Genomic DNA, 14022 nt, shown 5'->3' with positions numbered 1-14022 from the left:
AACTTCAAGGGATATTAGTGTAAATAACTCTATTTTAAAAATGATAAGTCAATTCTTATGTAAAATTACTTTGAAGGAAAACTAAGTAAAAATCAAAAAGCAATTGTGGTTGCCTTGGCCATTGGCCTTCCTAAGCCACCACAATGGATGAAGGCCACATCCTAAATCATCTTCCTATAGGAAGTATAGAAATTTAACACCAATTGTGCTAACGTTTAGGTGACATAATGAGGCCGATAATGTATTAGTTCAATAAAACTTTATTTATACCAATTCAATTATAAATAGTCACCATTTTAATTAGTAAAACGTAAGATCAATAGTTAAGTCAGAAAATGTGTAATTTACGATAAAATTAGAGATAATTAAACTCATCCAATAGCACAATTCGTTACAATTTTCCGTACCATTTTCTTTCTCACAAAATAATTCTAATTCATATAAAAATTATACTTCATAAATAATATTGTGTTCCAATTCTAACCATTTGAACATAAAATTAATCATCAATATATCAACTACATCAAAATTAGTATAAGAAAACATTAAATAATTTATTTTTGTTAAAGATAAAGTTTTTAAAGTTGATGGAATAGAAAACTATGGAAATGGCTTCTTTATGCCTCAAGTTGGTCAGAAAAAATGGATAAAATGCTGAAAGCAGAACACTATTACAAGGAAGTTATTATTGGCAGGTCTTAGTCGGCTCTACCCAATGATTAAGATTAGGTTCCGGAAAAAAAAATAAGATTAAGATTAGGGAGTTAAAAGGGGTATTATTGGAATAATAGTGGGTAGGTGGGAAAAATAAATTAATATTTTTTGGAATTTGGAAAAACATAAATAGTGGGTGGAAATTTACCATATTTAGCAACAACAAAAGTTGTATGTACCATTTGACCCAAAAAAAAAAAAAAAGGTTGTACATACCATTTAACTACTTTATCGAAAGAGGAAATTACCATATAACTAAGAAATTCTCTCTCTCTCTCTCTCCCCCCCTTTTTACTTAACAATTCACAAAATCTATCTAGGTAAAAAAACCTTGCATGTAAGGTAGCGATATTTCAAGTCAATCATATAAATGATGGACTTAGAATACCATAACAATGGTATACCGTTACATTAATGTAGGTTCTATTCTACCTTTGGAAATCTAACAATGACTGCAGAAATGTACTGGACCATTATTACTGCAGAGTTGCCGACTTTTCTGAGCACATATATACTTCACTATTTCTCTCACACTGTCTGAATTTGTCTGTGAAGAAACTCAGAACATCTCTCTCAGCCTCTCTCACCCATTTTTCCCATACCCAAAAAATGTCTTCGCCAAGCAAACGCCGTGAGATGGATTTGATGAAACTGTATATTTTCTCAAATATGCATTTTGTTGTTGTTTAGTTTTAGTTTTTTACTTGTTGTAATTAAATTTTTGGTTTTCTTGTCTTTGGTTTTGGTTGGTATGAACTAGGATGATGAGTGATTACAAGGTGGAGATGATCAATGACGGCATGCAAGAGTTTTATGTGGATTTCAATGGACCCAAAGAGAGTAAATCATCCGAACCCATATATGATATTCCCCCTTTTTTGTTTATTGTTTTTATGTGTCTCCTTGGTTGAATTTGAGCTAATTTTGATGTCATCTCTGGTGGGTTCTATCCATGTTATGTCTTAAAGCTGTGTTCGTTTATGTTGATCATGTGAAAGTTGTTTTGGGTTTCAGATTTATATTGTTTTAGATAGAATTATAGTTACCAGCTACTGACCACATATGTAGTCTCCTCTCTGAAGTCTGAACTATTTCATTTAACCATGGTTTTGGTTTGATATTTTTTTTTGGGGATAAAAGTTTGGGATTGATTTAGTTGTGGGAATTTACTTAATTTTTCTGAATGAACTGATCTGGCTACTGATGCTTGTTCAAATATCTGAATTCCAATTTAGATTAGGATGTGATTTTAGAGTTTTAACTTAGACTTCTCTCTACTTGTGCATAAATGGGCTGCAAGTTTCTTGTTTTCTGGTTTTCTTCAACAGGATGAAGTTTTTACATACTTTGCTTTCGAGTAATATGGAAATTGAATGAAAGGTGGGCCTTTTCTTTTCTTTTTTTCCCCTTTTTTGGATGCAATGTGGCAGGTCCGTATCAGGGAGGTGTCTGGAGGATAAGGGTGGAGCTACCAGATGCTTATCCTTACAAATCTCCATCTGTTGGCTTTGTCAACAAAATTTACCACCCAAATGTTGATGAAATGTGAGTTGGAAGATGCTGAAAATTCCGTACTTTGGCTTTGTTTGAGTTGTATTTTACTTTATTATAGAATAGTTTGTAGAACTTGAATATTGTGCAAGGCTTTGTACTAAAGCCTGGCTAATGGTGATTTTTTGAGTTCCAGGTCTGGATCAGTTTGTTTAGATGTTATCAACCAAACTTGGAGCCCCATGTTTGGTAGGCCTATACACGCTTTCTTGTGCATGTAAAATGATATGGTTTATATGGAGACCCGGATACTTTACTTTCAATTTTACTTTGTAGTTTTCTTTATAACTAGTGCTGCTACCTGGAGGAGACAAGGATTTACCTCTATATTTCTTAACCTTTTTTCCAGACCTGGTTAATGTGTTTGAAGTGTTTCTGCCCCAACTTCTTTTATATCCCAACCCATCGGATCCATTGAATGGAGAGGCAGCTGCTTTAATGATGCGTGATCGTTCTGCTTATGAACAAAGAGTAAAAGGTAGTCATTTTTTGCAGCTTTTGTGAAATTAAGTATATATTGGTTGCCTCTTGTAGGGCTTGCACTGACATGCTAGTAACTTCCTTTTAGTTCCTTTCTTTTGTTGTTGTTCACATATACAGCCTTAGTTGCGGGAGTCAGAGGAGGATTTCGAAATCATAACTGGACTGTTTTTAAAAAAGTTTTGAAGGTCATGAATCTGTGATGTTTAAACATATAAGCTTTTCTGTAGGTTTATTGGAATAATTAAAATTGGTTTAAAATGTTATGAAATTTCACTCTGCAATAGTGAGGTTAAGGTTTACTTGAGTTCAAATCAATAGCTGTGTTTTAAGACTTGTGGCACCTTTTAATCCAACTTTTGAAGGACTCCAGATGTCAAATGACACCAGCAGTATCCTCTTTGAAGCTTTGAATTCCTTAGAAAATTAGTCATGTGCAAATAAATAGTAAATCTTAGATGTATCAAGTATATGGCTTTGAAACTTCTATACCTCACATATATTTAAGACTTTTGATACTATAAAACAATAATGTGGAAGATAGCTTCTACATTGAGCCTTGAGGATCAGATATTACTGTCCATTCTGCAGTTGCTTGAAGGATTAAGGATATATCAGTTACTGCATCTAATGGAAAATGGATGCAGTTGTAAAGGGGTTGGGAAATGTAATATAATTTTATCTGTTCTGAGATATTGATCGCCACTGAGGAACAAAGTTGATAGTTGTTTTCAGCACAAGATTTTTAGGAATTCTTCGGATAAATTTGTTCTCTGAAGTCTGAACCACACAGAGCATGACAAAATGTAAGGTTTGTGTAATAAAGTTGGCAGTACAATTCTATTATGTTTGAATATCGCCACGGGATGATGATGAACAGGTGATGAGAATACACAGATGGTTGGAGCCCAACTAGCTGATGTCTTGGAAGTCACAATTTTGGGTTTTGGAATTAGTATATGAGAGCTTAAAATTTCACGTTTTGTTGGTCTTCAGTTTTGGCCGAAAATGTTAGTTGTAGCAAATTAAAGATCTCTAGAACCGACATTTTATCAGATATGAGGATTAGGATCACGAGTAGAATTTTCAAGACGAAAAATAGCCTGCAGTAGACCTGTCATACTTACAAACTTCCTGTTACTCAACTCCTTTTGCTCATCTGTAATTCATAAGTAATTGTTCATAGGAGTTCGCAGGACCAAATACAAATCATAAGATCACTGCTTTCAACATCCCTACTTAAATCTGTTTCACTGCGTGTCATTCTGCTTTATGTTCATTGTTTGTACGTATTTTTCTGATTATTCTTTGTAACTTACAGAGTATTGTGAGAAGTATGCAAAGCCAGAAGACATAGGTGGTGCTCCAGAGGAGAAATCAAGTGATGATGAGGATCTAAGTGAAGATGAATATGACTCCAGTGATGACGCAGTTGCAGGCCAAGCTGATCCATAGGTTCATAAACCCTGGTCCAGTTAATTCTCTGTTGTACCTGTACATTATATTGTACTCGATGCATGGAAAATTAAACCACCCCAAAAAAAAAAAAACTAAGGGCTTGTGGAAAAATTCCTGCCCTTCTGTGATTGTTGTCCATGGCGGTTGTGTAAATTAATCAACTATGATTTATTGTTTTCAATATTCATCTACTGGTTTGGACTGAAAGAGGTCATGTTCTGCTCTGCATGTGCATGATGACACACATGCAATAAGTGCATTCTGGTCCCTTATGGGTGAATGATATCTCCATCTGCATAATTACCAAACCATTGGATAGGATTTTGGATAAATATATTCGAACTTGAGATCTTTTTCAATATTGAAATATATCATAAGAATAGGAGCACGTTCGGATTCGGGATTTCTTTCGATATTTTGAAAGAAAGATATCACTAGAATGTTCGGACGTTTGGACTCGGGATTTCTTTCAATATTGAAAGAAAGATATCACTAGAATAAGAGCTGGTTGGTTATGGATGTTCAACAATGAACCTGGATTATAGAATGCGTCCGGAAAAAATCAAACAAGGGAATCCTAAAATTTAAATGAGGTAAGAATGGAGATAACATTATCTAAATAAATTCATATCTCCTATATAAACAACAAGCCCTTATAGCTCAGTGGTAGAGCGTTAGTCTTGTAAACTAAAGGTCCGTAGTTCGATCCTGCGTGAGGGCATCATGTATTTTGTGATTTTTTTTTTACCTATTTCAAAGTCTTCCAGGTTACAAAAAAGGAGGTGTCACATCAAACAGTTTAAACTATACTTTCACAATGGGGTCCACTTATTTTGATGGATTGGTGACAACTAAGACATTACTGGTTTTATCCAAAAATAAATAATAGAGATGTATAATGTCAGGGTAATGTCAGTGATTTACAAATTGCTCCAACAGATTGTTCTTTTTCTTTTGGGCGTACTTTCTAGGGAGAACAACCTACTAGAAATGGTTCCGTGGTGATCACAAGTATATGCATTGCCATTGAAAACTCAAATTGTAAAAGTGATAATCTACTCTAAATTAATCTAATATACAAGAAGAGAATTTAAAATTGAGTGCAAAAAGGTAGGTTCACTACTATGGTCAATTAGTCTAACTCAAGTGTGCCCAAATAGAGATTTTTTTATTTCAAATTAATTTAATATACGAAAGTAATTTGAAATTGAGTGCAAAAGGATAGGTTCTTCTCGTCAAGTCTAACTCAAGAAGTCTTGACCAAAAACAAAAAAAAGTTGCAAGGTAGTCTTCAACTGGCTGAACCTGGAAACTATCAAAACTGAGTCTGAGAGGGGCTCAGAGCCCCAAGATTGCTGCATGCAGTACATATTAGGATAAGATGGTGATTGCTTACTGTTGAGTGCCAGTTGCAAAATCAAAATGCCAATCGCCAACGGACTGCGATTCAGGTGTTTATATCTGAGGCATTTAAACATGAGAAAGCAAAACACCAAGACAGGATTTTTCTTTGTTTTTTTTTCTTTCTAAAGCTGAGTTGAGCATATGGGCACTAAATGCTGTGATACTTTTCATATTTCAGATATGTGATTTTGTCTACAATTCTCTTTCTGGGTCCAAATGCATCTCTAACGGTCAAAAATTGTCTACACGACTGACCGTAGCTCCGTCGCATTGCAACACTTTCTATTTATAACAGAATAATGCCTCCAAGAATGGCAATGGAGCATGAGTTGCTTCGTTATTTTCCAAGAGGCCCCAGCATTTACCATGGATTCTAACAAGACTTCATCTTGGACATGAATTTATTATGTCTGGATCTGGACTAATTCCAAAAACAAGAACTGTGACTTCCAAGACATCAGCTACTTGGGCTCCAGGCATCCCCCAATGCATTCTCATCACCTATTCATCATCATCCAGTAGCTATATTCAAACAGAAGAGAGTTGTACTGCCCAACTCTTTGTTATGCAAACCCTATATCAAGCTTTGAGTGGTTCTGACTTCAGACGAAAATTTTCTCCAAAGAATTCCTAGAAAACTTGCGCAGAAAACAACAGTCCACTTTGATCCTCAGTGGGATCAAAATATCTCAGAACAGATAAAATTGGATTACATTTCCCAACACCCTCACAACAACTGCATCCCTTTTTCCATTAGATGCAGTAACTGATGTATCCAAACCCTTCCAGCAACTGCAGAATGGGCAGCAATATCTGATCCTCAAGTTTCAAAGAAGAAGCTATCTTCCACATTATTGTTTTATGTTATCAAAAGTCTTAAATATGTGTGAGGTATAGAAGTTTCAAAAGCATACACCTGATACAGGTAAGATATACTATTTATTTGCACACAACTAGTTTTCTAAGGAATTCATTATTATTTGCACATTACTAGTTCTCCAAGGAATTCAAACCTTCGAAAAGAATACTACTGATCTCATTTGACATCTGGAGTCAAAAACCAAACTTGGATTAAAAGGTGCCACAAGTCTTGAAACTCAGCTATTGATTTGAACTCTAAGTAAACCTTAAAATCTCAAATATTTTCCACTTAATATGACTATTGCAGAGTGAAACCAGTTTGAAGTGTTCTAATAAACCTACAGTAAAGCTTAATATGTTTAAACATCACAGATTCATTACCCTGACACTTAAGCAGTGGAAAGAAATCTAAGTTTAAATTCTAAATCACATCCTAATTTAAATTGGAATTTAGACATTTAAACAAACATCATTTAAAAACTTAAAATATAAAAATTAAGTAAATCCCACAACTAAATCAATCCAAAATATTTTGGCAAAAAATACAGAAAACCCATAGGTAATTCAGAGAATATATAAAATTATCCAAAACAAAGAAATATCTAAAACCCAAAACAACTATCACATGATCAACGTAAAAGAACACAGCTTTAAGAACACCAAGAAAGGATGAGGCAGACAAATGTTATTCACATAAACATAACAAGAAAGGATGTTATGGGAAAGGAATGGATTCTCTTTCAGACTAAAAATTGGTATAGAAAATCTCTCTGAATGGGGTATACATCTGTTTTAATTCAGACTTTTGTATAAACTCTAAAGTAAATCTGCTTACAAAAGAAAAATTATGGAATCTATGGTGAAGTATGAATTTGAACATTTGCAAGAAGCCTGGTGATTTTGCTAAGAGTTTCACGAGCAGCTACGGTGTCATGGTGATCTTCACCACAGATTGAAGTTCTGATAAAAAGAGCCTTCCTAATTAGATCATCAGCTATGTCAAACTGTCCCCCTCTAAGCATTAGCTTTGCCCTAGTTTCTAGGACTGTGGCTCTCGATAGCGCAAGCTCCTGCCAAAGGTAAGGATTCAACTGAGCATTAGTCGGGATCGGCCTCCAACAAAGTGATTTATCCAGCCACTTCTCAACTGGAGTAACAAATGCTTGGTCTGCTGCTTCCAGGGCATTGGTGCAGAGGCGCAGGAGCTCTAGAGCAGCATTGCAACGAGAGAATGTAATGAAGGTCCGTATTGCAAGAGGCAAAACCACTTCCTTGACAAGGTATAACAGATCTGACACCTTAAGCTCAACAACTATAGGGTCATGACTAAATCCAAATGTCAAGAAACAGGCTGCCCAGATATGTTCTGAGTGTTGAGATAATGATCCACGAGTGATGACAGCTTGAACCATGGCTTGTGCAACTCCAGTCACTACTCTCTTGCGAGCATATAGCTTGATGAGTTCATGGAAATGGATATGGTCTTGCCTGGTACTGCTTCTAGCAATATTAAACCTTAACAACATGGAAGTTGCTTCTGCTTCTGATTTTTTGGTGTATGATGTAGCGAAGCCACAAGTTAAAGAACGCAGCAACTTTCTCCATAACCAGGTCCCTTGATGCTTTTCTGGTATCTTGTGAGCAGCTAGGGCTAATAAAGAAACTGGAATTGCAGTCGGTGCAAACCAAGTACTTGCCTGGACCATTCTGGTTGCCAAGCTCCTTGGTCCATCCGCATGATCAAAAATCGAGAAACACACCTCGAAGAGTTGCAGAAGGAAAGTGTGTCGCCTCAACGAATTAACCTCTCTGCCGCTCCATGAAAACTCTTTTAAGGGCATTCTATTAGTGGTTTCCAATAGCTTACTTGGAAGAATGGGCAGCTCGGACAATATTGCACCTACAATTGCAAGTCCCAACGTTGACCGTCCCACTTTCTCCTCAATAGCTCGTAAAGCATCCAATTCTTCATTTTCTGTGTATTCTTTTACACTACCCTGCATTAGCGACATTGCCTCAGCCCCGGATAAGTATGAAAGTTTCAAAGGCTCCAAATTCATCACAGAAGGAAGGCGTGTGGAAATAATTATGTGTGTCTCTCCACCAAAACGGGGAAGAAGATCCATTACAAGTTTGTGATCCCACCAATCCTTTTCACTTTCTAAGTTATCAATCACCACCAAAAAGGGCATGTTTCTCATGAGTTCTCTGCGTACTCTAGCTATGGCTGCCTCTTCCTGATCTTCAAAGCTTTTGATCCTGTTTTTGTCCAAGCAATTTTCAACCCCAACATCAACTTCTAAGAACGACCAGAGATTCAGATAATTTTGTCTAATATACCTACTTTCCCCTCCTACCCACAAAACCATCTTGTACCTCTGGTGATATCTGTAAGCAAATTCAAGAAGAAGCTCTGTCTTGCCAATTCCTGAGTCCCCAGACACACAAGCAATCCCCTTCCCATACAATATCTTCGTTGATCTTTTTCTCCTTGCATATCTTGCACCACTTTTTGGCTTTGAATGGTGCTGTTTTTGAGGAAGTTCAGTGCTTTGCATCTCAATCTCTTTTTCTGACTCCTTCCAGACAACTGGTTCTTTTCCTTTTCTGCTGCCAATCTCCAATTTGCGTTCCCTTCGCCTTTCATCAAACGAACTGCTCCTACCCCACCCAATTGTCAAGTTCTTTCGCCTAGGCCTAGCCTTGAGCTCAAAATAATCTCTTTCTGCATCTCCGCTGACATCGCCAAAAAGTATGAATTCCAGCTCAGAAAGTTCCTTCTTCCTACCAACAAAATTCTCATTTCGAGGGAATGGGAACTCCTCTTTCTCCACCTTCTCTCTCCACTTGCTCAATCGGTCTACAACACTTCTCCTCCCTAATCTAATTGCTAATAATGTCACAGCCCTTAATATACAATCTCTCCAGTTACCATCCTGAGCTTCCAATTTCCATTCATCGACCCGAGAGAGGCTATGAACAGCTTCTTTCCACTCCTTCTCCAACCCTCCATACAAAATCCATAACTCTCCACCATGTTTTTCCCACAGCTCTCCTCTCTTCTCAACTATATCCCTGACAAGGCAATCACCTGGACTCAAGTCAAAGAATATTGGGACCAAGGTCTTCTTGCTAGAGAAAAATCTCAGTTCCTCAATGGTGTATGGATTTCTGAACGACTTCCTTGTTAAGATGACAATCCCAAAAGAAGATACATCCATGGCCCTCTCAACAATTCCGTGTTTACGGGAATTCCTACATCGGGATCTGTCAGATACAAAACAACTCATCCCCTGAACTTCCAACTCAACTCGGAGCCAATTAGCAAACCTAAGCAAAGAAGGTTTCCGGCCATGTAAACCTATGAAGACGTCACAGCTCCTCAGCCTATTAGAGGTCAGTGAAACTGGCCCTGATGTATATGAGGCTCCATAATTTCTCACATGCTTTTTCTGCCTTTCTCTTTGCCCAGAACAATCATAGCCACGGGCATGGCTGTGACTAGATAGAACGCTGTTAGAAATGCCTGTTGAGGAAGATACACGGTCAAACTTCTGAAAATCACCTGATACGGAAGCAGCTGGGGCAAGCGACATGGTTTGACAATTTATATCTGACATTTGCTAGAGATTCAAGGTCTGGAATTCCAGAGCTGGAACTAAGGGGATCTGTACTTAAAAGAATGCTGTCACATGGAGCCTCAGACCTTGTTGATTCAGATAGTTGACAAGATGGTGATCTTGGGGAGAAGAAGGGCGACTGATTTGCTGAAAAGAATGTTGAAGATGATGTTGACATATTCCTAGAAGTTGTAGCCGGTAAGGAACAGAACCTGGAGCTGTCATCTCCAATATCCATATCTACAAACTTTCCACTTCCTAAATTACTTAAATCCAGTGCATTCACATAAGCTATGGAGATCCACTCTGAAATGGAAGACACGGCTTTAATCAGTTGAAAATTTTTCTCGAACACTGGAAGTATAAAAATTCACGCTACACAGTGAACCAACAAAGGAAGACTAAGACGGCAGCAACAATATGCCAGAAGCCGACTTCCAGCTTGTGGAAAACGTATTCTGTTCCTCAATATTTTATATTTTTTCCTTTTTTAACAGGAAACAGAACTTTATTTAGAAAAATGGAAACACACAAATATATTGAACCAGATGTCAACCTAAAAGACTCAAGAGAAAAAGATGAGAATTTTCACCCCAAAAAAAAAAAAAAAGACGAGAACAGAAAAGAAGACTCAAGGTAACCTTTTACTCTTACTCTAAAGCAGGAAAAGAAAAAAAAAACAAAAACCAAAAGCAAAGAAACAGGATAACATAAACCACCAGAACCTGGAAACTAAATAATCAAACTTCTCCATATTCCAAGGCAAGGAAAAAAAGGAAAATAAATGCATTCAAGCTATATAGTAGTGGAAAAACATCTACAATGGAATCCCATAATATATCAAAAGCAAAAAGTCAATGCTTAATTAAGCAAAAAAAAATTACCGGCAGCCAAAACTGCCGCAAAGTTATGCTTCTATGGTCCATATAACCCAATTGAAGCATATTATTCATCTATATACAGAGAGAACACACTTCCTAAAATCGAAGAAACAAAAGAAGATAAGAACCATGATAAAGGATTGTTTTTGAGGCATTACAGATCCAAAGTAATAAATAAGCTTTAAACCAAAGGACCATTTCTCGAACAAACTTAATAGAATAATACAGAATGGAATAGAAAAATATTTCCTTCATAAATTCAGATCTGGATACTTACCAGGATTCAAATCTACAACATGGTGGCAAAGAATCCATCTTTTGGCTTCAAATCAAACAACCCAGTTCCACGAAATGAATGATAACCCCAAAAAAGTTCAAATTTGGGCAACTCAAATCTCTGAAAATAAGTACAACGAAGTTAAGCCAAACCTGTAGAGAGAGAAAGCAACTGAGACGTAGAAATATATAATTGCCCAAAAGGCCAAAACACAGAAAGGAAAGTATCTTTAAGCCAAAGGTCAAGATTTTTCATTCAGAAGAGAAAGTTTTGACACAATGCAATCAGTGTGCAATTGAAATTATTGGCATTTAAGATATATACCTTTTACAGACACACGATTTTTCAGCCCAAAAATAAAAAAAGTTATAGACAAAGTGAAGATTTTTCGCGAAAGTAAATGAATCCTCAATAGTGGCTTAGACCGAAAATAGAGGGAAAAGAAAAAAATCTGAGAGGTCTCTGACTCTGGAACTGTTCAACTCACTCTTTTCAATGCCTAACTAAACTAAACGAAACTCTCCACCTTCGTTTCTCTCTCTAAAAGTCACTGTGGTGTCTGAGGGACTGAGGAACTGGTCTGAAAGGAAAGGAACACCGTTGGAGTGAGGAAAAAAGATGGGCCCCAAAGAAGAGATCTGACGAGGTACGCCTGGTAGGCTCCATGTTCCCATTTAATTGCTGTGAAGTTTTCAGAAAAATCCACTGTGTTTTGGGGTTTCGTATTCACATTTTTATCTTTTTGGATTTGGTCACACACTGTTCCAGCGGGTGTGTGTTAAAAAATGTTTTTATTTCGACAACGTTGGATAGAAGGGATTTTAGGTTTCATATGGCATACTCAGTGATGGGTTGCTTGATGAAAGTCCATTTGATTGGAACAGGATTCAATTTGAAATTAGATTCATGGGTTCGTGAGACATTCTTTTGGTTTCATAATCTTAAACCCTAATTTTTTTGGCGCGGGTGTATTTTTTTTGTTAACCGTAAATTTTATAAATTTGCGAGACATTCTTTCTATTTCACAACCTTAAATTCTAAATATTTTTAGCGCCAAATCAAATTAATATTGATTGTGTTTGTTCCTTAACTGTTACACGGTTAATTTTCATATTATGACGATTCTAAGACCATGTCACCCATTCATATATTAAGCTCTTAAAATAAATACATTGGTCCTATAATTAATTAACTCACACTAATTATACAATAGGTTTTTTTATTACATATGAATTGATTCTAAAAAATCTATCTCATGATGTAAATGTCGGGTGCAACATAGTACAATCACAAGCACACACATACTTCCAAAACATGTCCTTCCTTTAATATGTGGTGTGCTAAGATTGCCAGGTTTGGCAATTCTCATGCCTCATTCCTCCCCCCAAAAACTTTGCAAAGCAATCAATCATGCCACATTACATATTGTTATTTTCTTTTGACGAAAACTTTAAGGTGTTTCAATTATAAGTATGGTAATATGTGAAGAAACACTTGAGTGTAAAAATATCACTCGTTAAATATTGCTACTAATTAATGTGTTATAATATAGTGAACGACAAGATTAATATATCTCATATAATCAAATTTTTAACCTTGACTTGTATTTAAAATGAATAGAAGTTGAAGTGTTTCTTGCATTTTCATTATTTTAATTCCATTCGAGTGAGAGGTACGCTAATCGTTTCAAGCAAAAGGGTAGGTTTTTCTTCTTTTGGCAAGTAAGGGAGGTTTATTTGATCAAAACTATGCACACCAAATTTTCTATGTCTTTAGATACGCGTTATATTATCTCTGCCCCATGAATCATTAATGCAGTAAGATAACATCTCTATCCTGCCAATTAAAGGACTGCTAAAAGTTGACTTAAATCATAGGGGATTTGGCTCTTTCAACGTCAGTCCAAAACACTCTTTTGCCACTTCTTTCTTGAGAGCACATGCTTCCATGTGGCACCACACACGAATGGAGAGCCATGATCTGTTGATACTCATTATTCTTAATGCAATCAGTGGCTTAGATTGCAACACCTGGCATCACTGTCAGGAACAAGAAAGAAAGAAAGAAAAAGGAGTTTTAAAGTTTGAAATGGGGTTGAACACAAATCCACAACTGCCCCATCACATTGCCCCCACAGATTGTAGACAGCTTGTGAACACAGCAGAAGTATTCAAAGTATAGATCGATTCATACTATTCTAATGTTTGGTAGCTAGGACAAAAGCTCATTATTGTATCATATTTTAAAAAGGATTGTTTTCTTAAATTGTATATTGTGTTAAGTTATTAGACTGTCGATTTCGATATATAATCTAAATTAACAATCAATTACTAGTGAAAAATAGGTCTTTATTTGCAAATTAATAGTTTAAGGTTCGAATTCCCATAACAATTCGATAGTATATGCGTGTGAGAAATTTCTCTTTTCTTTATTATATAACATACGAGATATTTCATCAAGCATTACCCTCGTTTATAATTTTCAATTTTGGCAAAAAAAAAAATTGAAATGCACATTTAAGGCCCTTTAATGGCCATTTGCAAATTGCATGATAAGTGGGGGCCATAGGAGGGAATTCAATTGTCACCCATCACCATCCTAAGTTCTGTCCAATCAACTCCAACAATAAACACTTGTCCACTTTTGAGCAACATCTATATACATCCAAGTTCCAACTAATTAGACAGCAACTAGAGGGACTTGAGGTCAAAATCTATAAAATTTTATGCATGTCAGTATCGGGTTGCGAAGTGACCGAAGTTAGATGGGGAATGAA

General features: G+C 36.2%; 2 protein-coding genes and 1 non-coding gene across 4 annotated transcripts; 2 read left to right on the top strand and 1 right to left on the bottom strand.

Moving 5' to 3' along the window:
* The first annotated feature begins 1208 nt into the window (after positions 1–1208).
* LOC103337542 (ubiquitin-conjugating enzyme E2-23 kDa) lies at positions 1209–4410 on the top strand. 2 transcript variants are annotated; one of them, XR_016122234.1, is made up of 7 exons: positions 1209–1367; positions 1475–1554; positions 2145–2259; positions 2402–2454; positions 2615–2743; positions 2834–2933; positions 4067–4295. XR_016122234.1 is itself a non-coding variant. In XM_008240705.2 (6 exons), the coding sequence occupies exons 1-6, from the start codon at positions 1324–1326 to the stop codon at positions 4198–4200; spliced, it is 555 nt and encodes a 184-aa protein (XP_008238927.1). In that variant the 5' UTR covers positions 1210–1323; the 3' UTR covers positions 4201–4410. The 2 variants fall into 2 exon arrangements, 1 of the variants encoding a protein (XP_008238927.1); XM_008240705.2 differs by lacking the exon at positions 2834–2933 and having other exon boundaries at positions 1210–1367; positions 4067–4410.
* Positions 4411–4852: 442 nt separating this feature from the next.
* On the top strand, positions 4853–4924 carry TRNAT-UGU (transfer RNA threonine (anticodon UGU)). Its single transcript has one exon. It is a non-coding gene; the product is annotated as a tRNA-Thr (tRNA).
* A 2259-nt stretch (positions 4925–7183) lies between these two features.
* LOC103337541 (Disease resistance protein (TIR-NBS class)) lies at positions 7184–11894 on the bottom strand. Its single transcript, XM_008240704.3, is given in 4 exon segments — positions 7184–10064; positions 10066–10394; positions 11247–11398; positions 11571–11894. Coding segments are annotated over 2 exon segments (3003 nt in total). The 5' UTR covers positions 10327–10394; positions 11247–11398; positions 11571–11894; the 3' UTR covers positions 7184–7322.
* Positions 11895–14022: the final 2128 nt, after the last annotated feature.

This window comes from Prunus mume, linkage group LG7, assembly GCF_029339155.1.
Source record: "Prunus mume cultivar Tortuosa linkage group LG7, ASM2933915v1, whole genome shotgun sequence".
In the NCBI taxonomy this organism is placed as follows: domain Eukaryota; kingdom Viridiplantae; phylum Streptophyta; class Magnoliopsida; order Rosales; family Rosaceae; genus Prunus; species Prunus mume.
The sequence above is the reverse complement of the archived record's forward strand: the minus strand, read 5'-3'. Positions and strand labels throughout refer to the sequence as shown.

Coding starts and splice junctions, on each gene's coding strand:
- LOC103337542 (XM_008240705.2), top strand. CDS start 1,324: ATGTCTTCGCCAAGCAAACGCCGTGAGATGGATTTGATGAAACT. Junction 1,368..1,474: donor GAGATGGATTTGATGAAACT/GTATATTTTCTC, acceptor GGTATGAACTAG/GATGATGAGTGATTACAAGG. Junction 1,555..2,144: donor TTTCAATGGACCCAAAGAGA/GTAAATCATCCG, acceptor GCAATGTGGCAG/GTCCGTATCAGGGAGGTGTC.